This window comes from Pogoniulus pusillus, chromosome Z (genome assembly GCF_015220805.1).
Source record: "Pogoniulus pusillus isolate bPogPus1 chromosome Z, bPogPus1.pri, whole genome shotgun sequence".
NCBI lineage: Eukaryota > Metazoa > Chordata > Aves > Piciformes > Lybiidae > Pogoniulus > Pogoniulus pusillus.
This window is the reverse complement of record NC_087309.1, coordinates 65,889,212-65,907,820: the sequence shown is the minus strand read 5'-3', so window position 1 is coordinate 65,907,820 and position 18,609 is coordinate 65,889,212. Positions and strand designations below refer to the sequence as shown.

Below are 18,609 nucleotides of genomic sequence, written 5' to 3'. Positions count from 1 at the left end.
CTTGCATACTTGCAGAGCTCACTTAGGCCTGCCTATATATATGTGGAGCCCATAGACGCCCAGCCAGCTGTGCACATCTGCACACCACTGTGTTATCAGGACCAGATCCTGTATTGCCTGCCTTTACCTACAGAGCGCAGACTCTCGAGCAGCTGTGCACCCTGTTATATGCCTGCTGCCCATCATTGCCTGGTAAGTGCCATTGCCACCGAGTTACCAGGAAGCAGACTCTGGATTGTCTGCACGCGATCAGCCTGCTAGCTGCGTGAGAACCGTGCTCAGACTGCACGGCATCCTACTCCTGCACCTGAGATCCTGCCTAAGAATCCCTGGACAGAGCATCTACAAGAAGCCAGGAGACAAGGGCAGAGGTTGCATCCTTCACCAAGAGCAAAAGGTCAGAGACTGTCTTTCCCCAGAAGCTGGGAAGATTCTCCTTTCCCCTCAAGCTGGGAGGATTCCAGCCTCAAAGTCCATGGGCAAATACTCCCCTGAAGCTTGGACACTAGTAATAGGCTGTGATGTAGCCCTGGAGGGTGATTAATGATTAATAAGAGTTGTAAGTAAATGCTTTAATGCCTCTGTAATATCTGTTGCCCCTGCCATAGAGCAGAATCAGTTTCCAGCCCACTCAGCTGGACAAATAGTATACAGATCCCCAGCAGCATTAAGCCATGGGGAAAAATTCCTCTCTCTGTTTATAGTTTGAATGTTTGCTAGTTACTAATAAGTTACTATTGATATTAATCTAGAATGTTTCCATGACCATGTAGAATCCTTTTAATATTAAATTACAGTGGTTGGGGGTGGCGAGAGTTCAGAATATTGAGTTTAATAAATATAAATTTTTATAGAATATTCATTTCATGCCCGAGTATTATAAATCTCTGCTCCTCTTGCAGTGGTATTTTGCTTTGGTACAATTTTGTCAAAAAATCTGAACAACCATATCTGTGAAGCTAATGAGGCAGTGCATGTCAAGTAAAAGTAACATATATACAGAAGGAATAATCAACATCCTGGGGTATTAATGTAGCATATTTGTCTGTTTCTCCAAGTATTAACAGATGGAACACTCCCCACGATGCAAAATTTGAATAATTAGGTCACAGATTTAGGCTAGCTGTGTGCAGTGGTGTCTGAATAGTCTGGTCTTGCAAGCTGCCCAAAAGCAAGAAGCATAGGTTGATGCCTGCTTAAAGAATGCTAGTAGGTATTCAGAGGGCAAGTCTTACCTTTGGTAGTAGTTTCAAACAACTTGAACAATCCTGTAATTTTTTAAAAACATCTGGTGAGAAGGCTAATACCAGAGAAAATATTTACTATGCACTAATCACTTGATCTGCCAATAACTTGGGAAGAATAAATGAAAATTCCTATTGAAGTTGTGTATGATTTTGGATTATTAGAGAAAAATCACTGTGGGAGTACTTGGATAATGCTAGAAAATACCTTCTGACACCTTCTTATAGGAATGACAAGGTATGTAAAACAGCACTATCTTTTACTAGAACATATGTTACGTAACAGAAGAGACGTTCCTCCGTTCTTCAAGCTCTTTCCTTCCCCAGCCCTGCATGGAAAAGGAATTGTGTGCTTACTGTTTGTTTTACTGCAACCTGGTAAAAGTTATTTCTTCCTACAGGGCTTATCTCAGTTTGTAAAACATTACCACTGCAAAAGCATAATTAGTGTCTTCCAGAAGTGACAAGAAGTTTTCAGGGAACTAAGATGTATCTTAGGTATTTCTACTTGAGATAGGAAAAAACTCCCTCACAAAATGCCACAAACCACAGACTGGCATCAAAGAAATACCCAGGACTGCTAGAAAGAGACAAGATGCTGACTAAGCTAAATAATGTGGGTTGGTACTGAGCGTTCTTTTCTAGGACACCAAAATCTCAGCAGAAATCAGAAGAACTGATGATTTGTCTCCACTTTTGACGCTCCTGTGGCAGAAAAGAATTTCAGCTTAAGGGAAAAAAAAAAAAAAGGTATCACTGAGAAACTTGACAGCTTATTCCCTAAAGGACAGCTGCTTACTTGAGTGAGAGTGTTAGAAACATAAAAATGCATTACACAGTAACTAGCAGTAAGCTTCTTAATACAGATTTATTATTTTGCTTGCAACTGTTGCATCTTCCAGTCCTGCCCTGTGGAATGATTTGAAACTAAAATTTGTCTGTGTTCCTGCAGAAAATGTGGTGTTTTTTTTTCAAGAAACTTTCTCATCAGAATTATTTTGTATGTCTCAACACTCCCTGGGAAGCCTATTTTACTTTTTTTCCATTTAAGTATCAACAGAAGATATCTGAGACTTTGAACATCTTTACCTATCATTAACAATATAGTATCATTAGCACTTAAGTGACTTGGTGGGAACTTGGCCAGTAACCTACAAAAATTCCCATCTCCACTGCTTTCTGAAGTCCACCATCAAAAGTTCTATGAAATGTATCTCAGGTGTGATAAATCACATTTTAATTTCATTTACTGGTTCAGGGTAGTGCTTTACCTACAGGAGGTAACGGATCAGGATACCTGCTATCACAGAAAATAATGTCCTATGACAGGTCCTGGAATGGACACTATATTCAGTAACAACATACCTTTCCATGGGCTCAGATATTCACTCAGTTAAAAGTGCTCCTGGCCAAAGTGGAGCCTGGCATCTCAAGTGGTCTGTATCATCACATCAGTGCAGTTACCTGGAATCGATTAGCCGCAGTTAACAGGAATTGGATTTCTGAGTGAGTTGCAGCTATTCCAGTTTTGGAGTGTGTATTCATTGTCCTGCTGCCCTGCTTTAAAGTTTGATCCCAAGACAGTAGCTTTGGTGCTTGCCCTATTGCTCTCTCTCTGCACTGACAGTGTGTCCTACAGTTCTTGTCCTAGATTATCAGGAAAGGAGTTGTATCTCTCTGTTACCACTTAATGTCTGAAAATGCTACAGGTATTGTACTTTGAAAATATGCCAGAGAAGAGGAACGGAACTGTGGAACAGTACAGCTACAGGAAACACATTCTTACCACGCAGCGATGGAAATGACTGTGATTACAACACACCTAAGAAGTATTTTGATTTGTAGCTCATGCTGCTGGAGTTACACTACTGTCAGCACCTGCGGTGCGTCAGAACTGCCTCTTACGTTCCAGTCGTTACTAGCCCTTACAAGAGCAATTTTCCTTTGCCCTCTCTGCACCTTTTATAAAAACCAAAGGGCGCCCCCGGCCGCAAAACGAGCAAAAAGGCTAAAAACCCAAACCCGAACAAACACACACGAGTGAAGGGGATGCTTGGCTTGTAAATCCCCCCACCAGGGCGGCGGTGCCAGAATGGGTACCTGCAAAAACTCAACGACATGAGCATAGCGGAGGTGAAGGTGCAAAGCGCGAGCAGTCACTGCCACAGCTCCTTGCCTGTGTGACACCAGTCAGACCTGAGACCCCCACGCTTTCCTAGGCACGTAAAACGCCTGAGCAGTACGCTAGGCCCCAGCGCCTCCCTCCCTGCTGCTGTACTGCCTGGTGGGTGCGCCGGGGGCAGCCACTCTTCACGGCGCGCACAGGGCAAGCGTCGCCTCCTGGAAAAGGCACGTCCCGAAGACAGCACTGGACTACGGTGTGGCTTTCAGTGGCAGAACAGGCTGGTTTAATTTAGTTTGGCTGCACTTGCGGGTGAAGTCAGCAAAGACTGGGACGGTAGGGGAAAAGGACAACCCCCAGGCACTGTTTCTCTCTTTCAGTCCCGTGAGCGGCTGTGCAATGGCGCCACGCCCTCTGCGGAGCCAGGCGCCCGGGCCTCCGGCGGCTCTACAAGCCCGCGCTGGCGCGCAGACACCGCCACCGTGCGAAGGGCCCGGACGTTGCCAGAGGACCGTACCCCAAAGCCCGCCTGTAGTGCGGCGCCCCCCGAAGCATCTCGCCAGGCTCCGGGCACGTCAGGGCGCGGGAGGGACGTGCCCTGCCGGGGCGCCCAACCACCGGCCAGGACAGGGTAAGAGCGGTGCCACTCGAGCCCACCCGCGGTGAGGTAAGAGACGTAGCTCTGCGCCCCGCCTCCCGCCGGAACAGGCCGTCTGCCCGCTCCCGGAGGGTCCTGCTAAGCGGCTGGGCTTGGCCCCGCCAGCAGCCTACTCGAAACAGCCCAACACGGTCGACGGAGGGCAGTAGCGGCCACGCCACATCTGATCCGCGGCTGTGGCGGTGGGCTGGCTCCTCCCCAGCCGCTTCCGTAGCGAGCAGGCGCGACATGTGGAGGCCGGGGCTAGCTGGCGCTATACGCGCCGCACGGTGGGCGGCCGCGGCGCGGCGGCGGAATGGAGGCTCTGGGGATGCCCTGCTGGCGGAGACAGCCGTCGCCAGCCTTGGCCGGAGGGTGAGCGTGAGACAGGCAGTGATGAGCGGCCTCCCATTGCCTGGCGGGAGGAGGCGTGCCGGCCGCGCTGCAGCTGGCCGTGGACGGAGAGTGGGGGGCAGCCTCGGGACGCTGCGGGTGGGCCTTTGAGCGCTACGGGGCACGGGCAGCTGCCAGCTTTCCCTCAGCCGAGCGTGTCTGCCGCGTCCCGCCGCCGCCAGGCCAGGTAGGGTGCCCACTGCACCGCCCCGCGGGCCGGCCGGCAGCGCCGCGCGTCCTGCCTCCGTTCCCTCGCAGGCTGAGGGCACCGCCCCCGTCCGAGCGGTCCCGGTGTGGGCAGGCGGGCCGAGCGCGGTGTGAGCGCCGAGGGACGCTCGGGCAGCTCCTCGCAGCAGCACGCCTCGGCCTTCCCTCTGTGGAAGTAGGCGAGGGCAGGAGTGCTGGGCCAGTGACCTCGGCGGCAAGTGTCGCCTGCGCAGCAAGGGCTTGCTCACTACTCCAGTGCTGTTAGTCTGTTTGCTACCGTTTTCTAGTAGGTGTGGGCTGGCTACCCTTAACGCTGGGTCGGTACCTGGAGGTGTGGTACCAACTGTGTGCTAGCACCGTTTTGGCAACCTCAAGTTATAAATTGGGTATAAGCACACAAACTGGAGTTACGGCCTCTCAGTCAGGCCAGAACCTAACCTGGTCTTGCAGCTTTTTGCTCTTCAGTATGCATTAAAGGATTGTTAAAGGGTACTGGTCAAAAACATGGAGGTATCCTGTATCACTGTGGTGGTACAAGAAGCTAGCAGGTCTTCATGCTTCATGGCATGTGTCGTGGCTTGGGACTAACAGACCATCATCTGTAATGCCTCAAGATAGAACTCCAGCTATTTGGTGTGTATGTTTAGAATGTGGCCATGACAGTTCCTTTTTGAATGTCACTTGCTTTTCACCTCACTTCTGGCTTTAAAAACTTTGCAAGTACACGAAAAGCCATCAGAAATCCTACTTTACCATTTATCCAAAACCATATACCCTCATACTCCTGTTTAAGAAGAAAATGGCAAGTCTGTTATCTTTCTTGGTGGATAGCATAAATGCTTCTCTAGTGCAGTCACTAGGGGATCAGCTTTTTTTGTATAGATATTGATGTGCTGCTTCCCCTCAAAGAAATGGCTCTTTTGCTGGCCAGCATGTTGATACTGTTGATGCAGCTTTTCTGTGATTTTTATTTGGTTGGTTTAAGCTGCCCTTTTTTTTTTTTTTTTTTTTTTTAAACGAACAAAATACCAGAAAACAGAAATAAATCTGCCTGAAAATACCTGAAATGTGGAGTCTGATATTGGCTCTTTTGTAAGTAAGTAGGATTCAGGACTTTGTTTATTTCAACTGAATATATTCACGCCTTCTGAAAGAGGGGCACAAGTTATTGGTGATGAAGCATCTAAGCAGTGGATATTTGTGAAAATCTTGGCCTAAGATGGTTGTCTGAAGTTGTTCAGTGATTCTGTTGATAGACCAACAGAAAAGAAAACTGCTCTTCTTTCTTCCAGTTCACTATGAATAAAATTAATTTTTTCTTATTATTTTTTATCAGAAGACAAGGATATACTGTGTTACCTTGACCATTTAAGCCTCATATTTTTCATATTAGCTCTGTGATAGAGAATATGAGTATTTTATTTGGAAGTGATGGAATCACAGAATCATAGAATCAGCCAGGTTGGAAGAGACCTCCAAGGTCATCCAGTCCAACCTAGCACCCAGCCCTATCCAGTCAACTAGACCATGGCACCAAGTGCCTCATCCAGTCTTTTCTTGAACACCTCCAGGGACGGTGCCTCCACCACCTCCCTGGGCAGCCCATTCCAATGGCAAATCACTCTCTCTGGGAAGAACTTCCTCTTAACATCCAGCCTAGACCTCCCCCAGCACAACTTGAGACTGTGTCCCCTTGTTCTGTTGCTGGTTGCCTGGGAGAAGAGGCCACCCCCCACCTGGCTACAATGTCCCTTCAGGTAGTTGTAGACAGGAATGAGGTCACCCCTGAGCCTCTTCAAGAATCTATTTATATGAGAAATATAGCCTATAATTCTTCATGTTGTATTTTTTAATTCCATTTTTGCTTAACATCCATTTTACTTAACAGCAATTACAGTATGCTTCTGAAATGCAAAGCAGGACTGTTCGGTTCATGAATTTAAGACATGTGGGAACTCTGAATGACACAAGGTAAATTGTGTTTTGAGATATTCATATGAAAATACTGTCTTTGCATTTTAAAATAATTTCTAGACATAGTAAGAGTACCAAACTGATGTAAAGGGAAAGTACAGTTTTAGTGAAAGCATTTTGCATGAATTTGAGAAGTCACTTAGGAAATAATTTGTATACCTAATATAGGTGTTAGGGTACATGAAATTTCTGCTTTATATGGAGAGGATGTGATACAGTACCTCTCAGAGACCTTTGCCTTTCTGGTGCAGCAATTGGGGGCCCAGTGAATCACGTTGCAGATGTCCAAAATGGCTCTTGCCATTAAGCACTTGAACCACATGCTGAACTGGTGTTGATAAATAGTGCACGTGAATCCTCCCTAATCCTAAGGCTTTCTGCTCTCCATGTCCCGAGGTGTTTCTGTGGTTCCTTCATATAAGTGACATGGAGTATATTTCAGCAACTATCTGGAAAGAAACTTCTCAAAAAATGTTAAGTTCTTTATCATCAACAGAAAGATACTTTCTGCTGCAAGTTGTAGTAACTCTGCAGGTTGTAGTAACTCTCTTATTGCCATACCCATTAGCAAAACTTGAAATTACTTCTCTGAATTTGCTGCTAGAGATACTTGCCTGCACAGTTAGTTGTAGATGGGAAAACTTAAATAATTTATTTTTGGTTAATTGAACTGATCTAGGCATTGTTTTCACTAACTTTTTCTGCTTTAAAGAGCTTAACAGATGTAGTCTCACAAGTGCTGTAAGCCTTAGATAATAGGGTAGTTTGAGACTCTGAAGAAGGTAAATGTATGCACTAGTTCATAAGCACACTTTAAGTAACATCTAATTACCAGGTCATGTTTGTAATTCCAGTGAGGGGTCAAATGCTGTATGTAGATCTGAAATTGATACTGATCTTTCCAAGCTGTTATAGCTACAGGGAGTTTCTTAAGAGTCAAATAACATGTTTCTAATGAGATATTTGTTGCTATTTGTGAAGTTCAAAACTCAAATAATTCTTGTACAGAGTCCTTTTATAAAATAGTCTTATTTTAGAATCTAATTCTGTCCTCTTAGGACACAGGGGTCAGTGTATTTTGGGAAAGAAGTAAATATTCTTCCATTAAGAGATCTACCAAAATTTCAAAATTCCATCTCCATATAGAAGGTGAATGGTTACCTACATTACCTTAAGAAAGATAACTACTTTTTATTTTGTGATCACTTCATAGTTACCATTTCCTCCAAGGTTGTGATCTTGCTATGGTTTTTATTGTAGGGAAAATGCTGTCTTCAATAATTTTACTCCTAATTATGGACTTCTATGTCATTTGTAGCTCTTTAGATGAGACCACTTATGAAAAACTGGCTGAAGAAACACTGGACTCCTTAGCAGATTTCTTTGAGGATCTGACAGATAAGCCTTTTACCCCAGAAGATTATGATGTCTCTTTAGGGGTATTTTAATCATTCTATTACCACTGTAATTGCTGTAATTTTTTTCCCCCCGTGGTCTTGTAGAGATAATTTTAAATTAATCCTGTTAGTGTCAACACTTAACATACAACGAGTTTTTTACAGCTTTATTATTAGAATGTGCCTATTTGTACAGATTGGAGCAACTATTCTTGTAGAAGGTAATGTGCTATTATGTGATTTGAGGATTTAGAATGTTTACTATATACAGAAAGACAGATAATTATAAATATGCAGAAGAGGAAGAGCACAAAATGGTGGTTTCTAATGTCACAGCAGTCTATAAATTTTTTTGAACACATGGAGACCTGACATCAGCAGACACTTTCCACCCAGTGAATATTAGGACAGGTCTGTGTGGCATAGGAGAGGTCCATCACATGTAACTGTTAGTGCAGTTTCTTTGATTGCCCTAAATATTGAGAAGCAGCATTTGTGGTGTTCGTGAAGTCTGTGTTTGCCTTGTGTTTGCTGATAACAATCTGTGGTGGAGGGACAACAAGAGAATGCAGTGTTAGGATAGGTGGTTGGAAAACAGACCAGAGCATACATGAGGAGAAGCCTGCTGTCATGGGGACGATGGGTGGCAGCTAGCCTGGTAATAAGAGCCTTTAATAGGTCAGCCACTCAAATTCTACGTAAGTGACGTGTTCAGATAAAAAATGTGTATTCTATTTGTGTAGGGAGATAATTTGTTTTACATAACAGTTCTGAAGTGGTTTGTGTTTCTCTCTATGCTGCTACCTGCAAAACAAGTCTGTCACTACTGAGTTTTTTTGAAGTCACATAACTGCTGTTCCCTTTTTGTGTCTTATCATGAGCAGGTTACTCTCTGCTAGTCCTGTCAGTTAAGGCTTTATGCTCGGGATCATGGCTTTATGCTCGGGATCATTGCATCTGATGGTTTGGGTTGCACTGTGAAAAAAAAAAACCAACAAAAAACCTGACAACCCAGTAACAGAAAAACCCTATAGTTTTCAGATGTCCTCCTGTGTAACCTTTTTTGTCATAATACCTCATTCTTTACTTGTAGCTAGGATAGAAAATAACATTCTGTTGGTAAGAGTCTGGTTTTGCCCTTAGCAGTCACTATTTGTTGCTTTACGTAGTTAATGTTGGAGAATTGTTTAACTGTTACTATTTGTAATGTTTTAGCCTATCTGTGCCCATTGGCCTGATTTTAAAAGCTTAAGACAAAAAATAACAAAAATATTTTAATCTGCTTGCTTGAGATCTTGAGATACATCATTACATGAAGGTAGTGAGTCATCTTGTATCAAAATTTTATCTCCATCTACTGTAGAGTGGATTGTGTTTGACACTGATGCATTGTGAAGTTCAAAAGTAATTATTTTTACTTCCTTCTTAATTTTTACCAGTACTTTTTTGCGACATAGACTGTTTGATGAAACAAAAATAAGTTGTTTTCTTTGGGGAGCAAATTCCAGACAAAAAAGGTCAATTCTGTAGCAAGCCACAAGGTGGCGAACATGATAAAGGTCTGTTACACCTGTGAACTGTTGTGGGCTTCAGTCCTTCGCCCAGTTTGTATCTTTACATGCAGAGAAAAGCGCCTCTCTTTCAAAGAATACTCCTGGTACCAGGACCTAACAAGTATTCCTCCGGTAGGACAAAATACATGCAGCAGTATTCCATAAAATACGGTAAAACTATCACAGAAAGTTAGAGGCTGGAAGGGACCTGCCCTGCCAGAGCAGGATCACCTATAACAGATCACACAGGAATGCGTCCAGGCACGTCTTGACTATCGCTGCAGCCCCCCTGGACAGCTTGTTCCAGTGTTCTCTCACGATCACTGTGAAAAAAATTCTTCCTTGTGATTCCATGGAACTTCCTATGCTTCAGTTTCCACTCGTTGCCCCTTGTCCTGTCATTGGGCATCACCAAAAAGAGCCTGGCTCCATCCTCCTGGCACTTGCCCTTAACATATTTATAAAAGTTAATGACATCACCTCTCAGCCTCCTCTTCTCCAGGCTAAAGAGCCCTAGCTCACTCAGCCTCTTCTCATGAGGAAAATGTTCCACTTAGTAGTTTTTGTGTCTCTGAACTGGACTCTCTCAAGCAGTATAATGCCCTTTCTGAACTGAGGAGGCCAGAACTGGACACAGTATTCCAAATGTGGCCTCACCAGGGCCTACTAACTACAGCTCTTCTAATACACCCCAGGATACCATTGGCACTCTTGGCCACCAGAGCACATTGCTGTCTCATGGTGAACCTTCCATCCACTAGGACCCCCAGGTCCTTTTCCCCTTCACTGCTCTCCAGTGGGTCAGTCCTCAACCTGTATTGATACCTGGAGTCGTTCTTTCCCAGGTGCAAGCCTTTACACTTGCCCATGTTGAACTTCAGTCCATTTCTCCCTGCCCATCTCTCCAGCCTGAGTCTCACTGAATGTCTGCATAACCCTCCAGTATGTCACCCATTCCAGTCAGTTTGGTGTCATCAGCAAACTTGCTGACAGTGCACTCTGTGCCCTCATCCAAGTCATCGATGAATATATTGAATAGTACTGGTCTTAGTACTGACCCCTGAGGGACCTCACTAGCTACAGGCCTCCAACTAGAGTCCATTCCTCTGACCGCACCTCTGTCTTCTTCCCTTCAACCAGTTGCCAGACCACCTCACTAATCGATCATCCAGACCACACTTCTTCAGTTTAGCTGCAAGGATGCTGGAGGAGATACTGTCAAACGCTTTACTGAAATCAGGATAAATATCTTGCAGCATAAGTTCCTAAAAACTCACCTTGTATTTTCCAGTACATCAAAAGTATTGCAGAATTTATGGCAAAATGTTTTAAGCACAGCATTAGAAGTTAACCTTTATTTCATTTTCAGTGACATTCTGCAATAGCTGAAATATTGTCTAAGGATTAGTATAAATCTTTTGTTAAGTCTTTGGAAACCTGTTTACTTACAGAGTTTCTGTGGCAAACAGCATAACATCTTGATTAAGACTTCTTGATTGATACTTCATATGGCACTGAAGACCATCTAGAAGAGTGGTAAAACCTTTATATTGCTATGTGGGCCTAATATGCCAACCTGCTCTTATTCTGCTGTGTCTGTAAAGATTTAAGACCACTGAGGTATTGAAAAGTTTGAATTCTGACACAAGAGAAGCAGCTTGTTCTTGTCTTTCCTTGACCTAAGGCAGTACCCATTCAGCATAAGTGTCAGGACAAAACTGATGGCAATGTTAAACAGAGGAAGGTGTCTTTTTGCACGGACACTAAGGATAAGGAATCAGACCTTTAGAGTGTTATTTCATGGCTGATAAATCCTTGAGATGATCAGACTGCATTGTGATGGAAGGGATCTTACAGGGTCATCTAGTCACCTCCCACCTGCGGTAAGCAGGGGTATACCAATCTAGATGAGGCTGCTCAGAGCCCCATAAAGCCTGACCTTGAATGTCTGCAGGGATGGAGCCTCCACCACCTACATGGGCAACTTCTTCCAGCATTTTGCTGTGCTCACAGTGAGGAACTTCTTCATAATGTCCAATATAAAACTACTCTAGTTTAAAACCATTGCCCCTTGTCCTATTGCTGCATACCTTTGTTAACTATTGCTCCCCAGCTTTCTCGTGGGCCTTCTTCAGGTGCTGAGAGGCCACTATAAAGTCTCTCCAGAGCCTTCTATTCTCTAGTCTGAACAATCACTACACTCTCAGCCTGTCTTCATAGGAGAGTTGCTTTAGCCCTCTGATCATCTTTGTGGCCCTCCTCTGGACCTGCTTCCATAGGTTCATGTCCTGGTTGTGTTGAGGGCCCGAGTACCAGACACAGTCCTCCAAGTGAGGTCTCACCAGAGCAGAGTGGGAAAATCACCTTTCTCAGTCTGCTGGCCATGCTTTTTTTGCAGCCCAGGATGTGATTTGCCTTCTGGGCTGCAGGTGTGCATTTTTGGCGCATGTCTAGCTTTTCATCCACCAGTACCCCCAAGTTCTTCTTGGCAGGGCTGCTCTCTATCACATCATCCCCCAGCCTGTATTGATAACAAGAACTGTTGCTACCCAAGGTGCAGGAGCTTTCACTTGGCCTTGTTGACCCCTGTGAGGCTTACCAGGGCCCACTTCGCCAGATTGTTGAAGTCTCCCTGGATGATACACCATCCCTCTGACATATGAATGTCACCGATCAGTGTGGTGTCATCTGCAGACATGATGAGAGTGCACTCGATTCCCCATAATAGGTATCTTAAATGGCATTGATCCCAGTATGGACCATTGAGGGACACCACTTGTCACCCCTGTCCATGTGGGCATCAAACCATTGACTGCTACCCTCTGTATGCAGCCATCCAGCCAATGCCTTATCCAGCTGTGGTAGGTTAGGAACTTCACCATCACCACTACTATTGAAATTTACCAAACCAGCTCAGATGGCTTGGAAGTAAGATGAAACTGTACTTACAGCAAAGCAAAATTAACAAGCATGTATTTACAACTATATACAAATTAAAAGTAATACAGAAATCCAAACTCCCTTCTGGACAAAGTGGGGGAGAAGGGGCTCAAAATTACCCTCTCTCTCCCTCTGCTTTCCCAGGCAGGCAAACAAAAACAACCAGCAAAGCTTACATTATTACTTGTTAGTGGAGAGAGATTAGAGTGGATTGAAGGAGAAGTGAAAGGAAGCGGTGTCCTGGAACAAAGTGGGACAAATCATTTACTTTGGGACTTCTTATCCCTTTCAGCAAACCAATGAATTATAGAGATTTCGTTATTATTTTCATTTCACAACCAATGATCGAATTTCTCTCATTAAAATACTCCACTTAGCCTCAAACCAGCACACAAACCAAGCAGTCTACCTACTGAATCCATGTCTTCCAATTTTGAGACAAATATGTTGTGGGGGATCATGTCAAACACCTTGCAGAAGTCGAGACAGGTGACATCCATTGCCCTTCCCTTGTCCACTGATGGAGTTATTCCATTGTAGCAAGCCGCTAGGCTGGTGAGACAGGACTTGCCCTTACTGAAGCCTTGCTGGCTGTCTCAAATCACTTCCCTGTCCTTCATGTGCCTTATCAGAGCTTCTAGGAGGATCTGTCCCATGATCTTCCCAGGCACAGAGGTAAGGCTGACAGATCAGTAGTTCCCAGGGTCAAAAATACATCAGAAAACAGTCAGACTGAGTTAATTCCTAGGGGAAGCAAGCTCCAAGCTACTGCCTGTGCTACAGAGAAAGTTTATAGGCAGTCAGAAATTGAAGTATTTTTCCCCTTCTTATTATGTCTAAGTGTTGATATGTAGCAGTATGGTAGTAGTTGTAGTAGTGTCTTCTGACTAAAGTGTGAAAAGTGTAATTCTCTTCGTGAAGCTTTATCATGCTACAGAGCATGAAATATTTGACATACTGTAGATGAAATATAATTAACCTATTGCCTAAATCATGAAACCATCTTCAGAGGTGCCCTTTCTAATTAGCATAATTCAGATCATCTGTAGGCTAACTCTAGTCCAAGTAGCAGTGTTCCTTTACTCTTAGTTAGGACAGAAATATTTTTGTTGGCTACATATGCTTTTCAAATGCACTTGTGAAAATGTAAGAGGAATGTGAATCATGTTGTTGGTAAGAAAGAGAAAATAAATGCTTGCTTGGGTTGTGTTCTGACGATGGCATAATTAAAATAAGCCAGAGCTCACGAAATTTAGAACTGGAACATTTTTATGGCATGATTCAGATCTAGGCACTTCATTGGAATTACTAGAGGAAGAACTGTGTTTATTCATTGGGAAACTTGAGAAAAAGTTAGGTAAATGAATTCTTCAGTGACACATGAGGCTTCTTGACTTTGAACCGTATGAGTTCTGCATTGTTCATTTATAGAAAAAGTTGTTACTGGATGGTATTTTAATCCTTGCAAAATGAACTAGCAGCCTTCTCAAGGTGACAGGTCAAAGCTCAAGAGTGTTAAGCAGTGCCATTGTCAATTTTGCAAACACACCAAGTCAAACTAACCAGAAGGTTTGAAGTCTACATCAGATTCAAAGATTGTCCTAGGTATTAACACTCTTAAGTTTCTGATACCTCATTATCCTTCTTCCAGTCTATTGTTGTTTGGAAAATAGTTGGGAATGTGATACAGATATATCCTGCGGATCATGCCAAGTAACAGGATGTGAAATTTTAATTTCTCACTTTTTTTTCCTTTCTGTTGTAAGAGTGGAGTTCTAACAGTTAAATTAGGTGGAGATTTGGGAACATATGTCATCAATAAGCAAACACCAAACCGGCAGATTTGGCTGTCCTCACCCACTAGGTAAGTTATTATGAATTAGTTACATAGTGTCTACAGATCAAGTGAAAATGTACTTCCTGCTTATTATAGCACGGTCACACTATGTCATACCCTTTTCATAATTAACTCTTTTACTCAGTATATTCTCAAAACATGATATAATTTAAGTATTTGGTAATTATTTGCTACAGAGGTGTGAGGCAGAGTGCAGTATACTGGTACACCTAAATTAATCCAAGAAATGTGTAATACAGAATTTTCGTACTCTCTTCTGGTCTACGGGAACTTTGCTAGTCATTAAAAGGAAAAATAAACAGCCATGATTCAAAAACAAAACAACACCAAAGCTTCTGTTGTAAACAGCATGATGACATTACGATCTAAACCTCTTTTTGTATTTAAAGAGGGTGGCTCCTTCCCTTCTAGACTTGTGGGATTTCCTGCTTTATGTGTTTTATGCGCTCTCCCACTGGTTGTTTTTGTCAAGCATCTGCATTTTTCAGGAGACTCGGCTAGCTGTTTCTTCTGCCTTCTTTTATGCTGTGTTTTGATCCATTCCAGATTTTCTGATTGGTTTCAGAGCGAGGGAATCCAAGATACATGAGAAAATGTTGCTGTCTCCCCAGAAAATCTGTAATCTCTGCCACTATTCCAGGGAAAGAACTGAGGTTGTTAGTCAGTGTTACTGACGCAGGAATCAGGAATGAGCTAGCTGGAAAGTATGAGCAGTCCCAGTAACTATGCAGGTGTACCTCTTGCATGTTGTTCAGGAAAATTGTTTTGATTGCAAAACTCAGAATTGTTTTACAGCACTAGAATTCTGTAGGAGGGTTGTTGTGTGCAGGGAGCAGGGAGTGAAGGCAGAGTGGAATTAAAGATTTTAATAGACATAAAGTTTACCTGAAGAAAACTCCTAGCTTTGCTTTAGTGTCCTTATGTACTGGCTGGTGCACAGCACACTAGGTTAGTACTTTTTTCCTAACTCCTCTCCTATCTGCTAAGACACAGGTCTAGCAAGGTAAAAAACCTTTTTGTTTAGACAAGTGCAGGCTGCATGTCAGAATTTTTTAATACTGTGTATTTTGCAACAAGCGTAATTTCCAAACCCTGATTCTGTTTAAGATGACAGATTTTTGTGTCGTTGACACAAAGGTTTCATCTACTTATGAAAAACAAAGTTCAGAGAATTCTGAAGCCAGCTGTAGTTAATCTAAGATATACATGCTTCAGAATATCGAATTTGTGAACAAATCTCTCCTTGTTATTGCTCTAGTAGTGAATAAAAATACACGAGGAAAGAAATAAACTTGAAAATTCTCTGACTGTATTTTTCATCTGTGATAAAGAAATTATTCACCTACAGACATTATGTTTTCTGCTTCCTTAACTGGTATTATGCTACACAGTAGTATTTCCTGAAACTTCATACTACGTGTTTGCTTAATTCTCTGAGGTCTGAAAAGCAACTCCAGCAAATACTATATGGTCTGGAGTGATACACTTCTGAAGTGCTATATACAAGTATTGTGGCCACTAATCACTTCCATTATTTATTTTATATGGGAAATCTGTGCAGTAAATATAAAATCTTGAATCTTATGACCACAGCCCAAGAGACACAAATTCTTAAGATGCAAGAGAGACATTTTCTTGATTATTTTTTTACCACCTTTTTGCTGTCACACATTTAAACACAGGCTGAGTTCACTTTGGTGTATGTGAAGCTTTACATAGTTGACAATTTGAAAAACAGGGAGTAAAAGGATGTGTGGTAATTTAGAACTAACCTTCTAGCCCACTTCTTAATTGTAAACAAGAAAAGGAGTTTTCTGGAGATACTTTAAGGAAGGGATTGGATGCAGAAGAACAATAATATATAGGTCATCCCATTGGATTGCTGCATTAGGTTACAATTTGCTGCACAAATTGTTCTCTCTTCTCTTTTTCATTCTGACTGCTGCTGACTGGTGCTATTGCATGACTTTGCTGATCTTGGCTGAGGTTCTTGTTATGGCTTTTTTTCTGTTTTTCTTCTTTCCCTTGCATAGGGTAGAAGTGAGTCAGTACAGTGGGATCTTTGTATTGATTCTGAATTGTAAATACATGTAAATGTATTTTGTACATATTCATTGCATTTTATACTTACAGATTTTAGCTTACTTTTGTAATTACAACTTTCATTTTGCTTCTGAGTTCTGAGTTCATTTGGTAAATTATCCAGAGGGTAAATTCCAATTCATTGGGATCCAAATCTAATCCATCACAAGATGTCTGCAAGGTGCCACTATTGTGACGGTAATTTTATTTGTCATTTTGACTGAAAAGAATTTTTGACCTTACACTGTGTTTCTTCATAGTGCTTTAATGAGACACTTTAATTTTTCTCTCTTCTCAAAGAGAAATACGTATAATCTATATTTAACTTTGTCAGCATTTTATAGAATTCTTAAGGTGCTTGCTTAAAGCAATTTTTTTTAATCACATTTGTGTAGCATTTTGGAGACTCGGAGAACTATGGAGATATTTCATAATGCTAACCCTGTAACTGATATTTATTACATAACAACTGAAAACAGTTCAACTAATGTATACATTTCTTTTCTCATTGTTAATCAAGTGGCTTGTCTTGGCCTAATTTCCGTGAATGGCTGCATCCCACTCCATCATTCTCTGTGTGCAGGACAATATGAACATTCTCTCATGCTCTAAAGACAAAGAAAGTGAGAAATGCATAGTAAAGTAACTGGAGCACATAATCTCAATCCTAAATAGTTAGCAGTTCACACATACAGCAAGTGAGATTTCTGTGGAAGTGACTGGTTTGTGTTTGCATTTGTGACTTCCTATAGTTTGGTTAGTGGTTGGAAAGTTCCTAATTTGAATATTCCAAGTAATTCAGGGTATTGCAGGCTCAGATTAGTGTTTAGGTTTGTAGAGAACATGCACATTGTCCTCATGTATATATGGGCTACTCTGCTTTCTAGCAGACCTTGTTATGGACTGCCTGAGTTCCAGGGTTTTTTATCCTAGGAGTTCAAGGATAAGGCTGATTGGTGATTGTTTCCTTTGTCCCAGATGACCATTTCATTAATTTCTCTTAGTTTCCTTAGCTGATGTTAACGGTAATGGGTGCCTCTCAGCCATTCTCTGGTTTCAGATGTGGAGAAATGGGTGGGTAAAAAGGTTTGGAATGGAACCCAGTTCAAGTTCTTTTCTTGATACTTAATGTAGACCTGAAAAATAACCCATAAACTATGTAATAGCACAGATGAAAATAGAGTTTTAAAGTGAAACCTCCCACATGCCAATATACTCACTTCCAAATGGGATATTGTTTTCCATCTAAAAAGACAGTGAGAATGGTGATATGTGTTCTCTTATGCTTACTATATCCACATGTGACTGCCATAAAAACTAAGCAATAGCAGTGTTTTACAAATATCCCTTGTAATATTACATGGATGACAAAAGAAGCAAGTAAGGGGAAAAACACGGGAAATCTGTACTAAAAGCAAGAAAGGAAGGGAGCATGTGTCTGCTGCAAGTGATTGATGCATCTTGTCGCCTTTCAGATAAATCTGTCAGGTGGCTCAGTGGTTCCAGGCAGATCTGGCCTTTTCTGCTTCAGTTCCCTAGACAGCCCACCAGTCTTTCTTTACACTGTTCCTTTCCTAGGCACTCTCAGGGGCACATTATAAATGCAGGCTTCCAGCAGCTCCCCACAAATGATCTGTGCTTACAGTATGTTTTTTATTTTCTAGTGGGCCCAAGCGCTATGACTGGACTGGACGGAACTGGGTGTATTCTCATGACAGAGTATCCCTTCATGAACTGCTATCAAAAGAATTTTCCACCGCATTAAAAACTAAATTGGATTTATCCTGCTTAATATATTCTGGGAAAGAAGATACTTGATATTCTACCTCATGGGAGTTTAAAGACTTTAACCAGAAGCCAGACCCTTCCATGGTTGCTGAAGTATCTGAGCTTAGTTCTGTTGTTGTTCCATTTGACATCAAAATGTTGTGCAACAATAATTAAAATAATATATTTTTTTCTGCAGTGCTCAGTCTTTGTCTTTGTGTCACTGCTGGAGTCCATGTCCGTGTAGTACAAATGGTTGGGGTCACCTTTCCCATCAATGCATTTCTTACTGCAGAATTAAGTCATGAATTCTTACTGCCTGTAGTCTCGTTTGGATGTAATGACTTACCCACCTGGTGATTTCTGACCATCCCACAGACGCTAAACCTATTTCTTTGAGACACACACCCAAAACAAGAAATGCCTGTGAATTGC

At 42.4% G+C, this 18,609-nt stretch overlaps 1 protein-coding gene across 1 annotated transcript; it reads left to right on the top strand.

The window, feature by feature from the left end:
* The first annotated feature begins 4,072 nt into the window (after window positions 1-4,072).
* FXN (frataxin) lies at window positions 4,073-18,372 on the top strand. Its single transcript, XM_064140398.1, has 5 exons — window positions 4,073-4,378; window positions 6,492-6,574; window positions 7,896-8,016; window positions 14,234-14,331; window positions 18,072-18,372. Exons 1-5 carry the CDS (start codon window positions 4,253-4,255, stop codon window positions 18,223-18,225), a joined length of 582 nt encoding a protein of 193 aa, XP_063996468.1. The 5' UTR covers window positions 4,073-4,252; the 3' UTR covers window positions 18,226-18,372.
* Window positions 18,373-18,609: the final 237 nt, after the last annotated feature.

Bases quoted from the DNA above. Each gene is read 5' to 3' on its own strand.
- FXN (XM_064140398.1), top strand. From the start codon at position 4,253: ATGTGGAGGCCGGGGCTAGCTGGCGCTATACGCGCCGCACGGTGGGCG. The intron at 4,379-6,491 runs GTGAGCGTGAGA...TTTACTTAACAG, and splicing joins TCGCCAGCCTTGGCCGGAGG to CAATTACAGTATGCTTCTGA. The intron at 6,575-7,895 runs GTAAATTGTGTT...TGTCATTTGTAG, and splicing joins GGAACTCTGAATGACACAAG to CTCTTTAGATGAGACCACTT.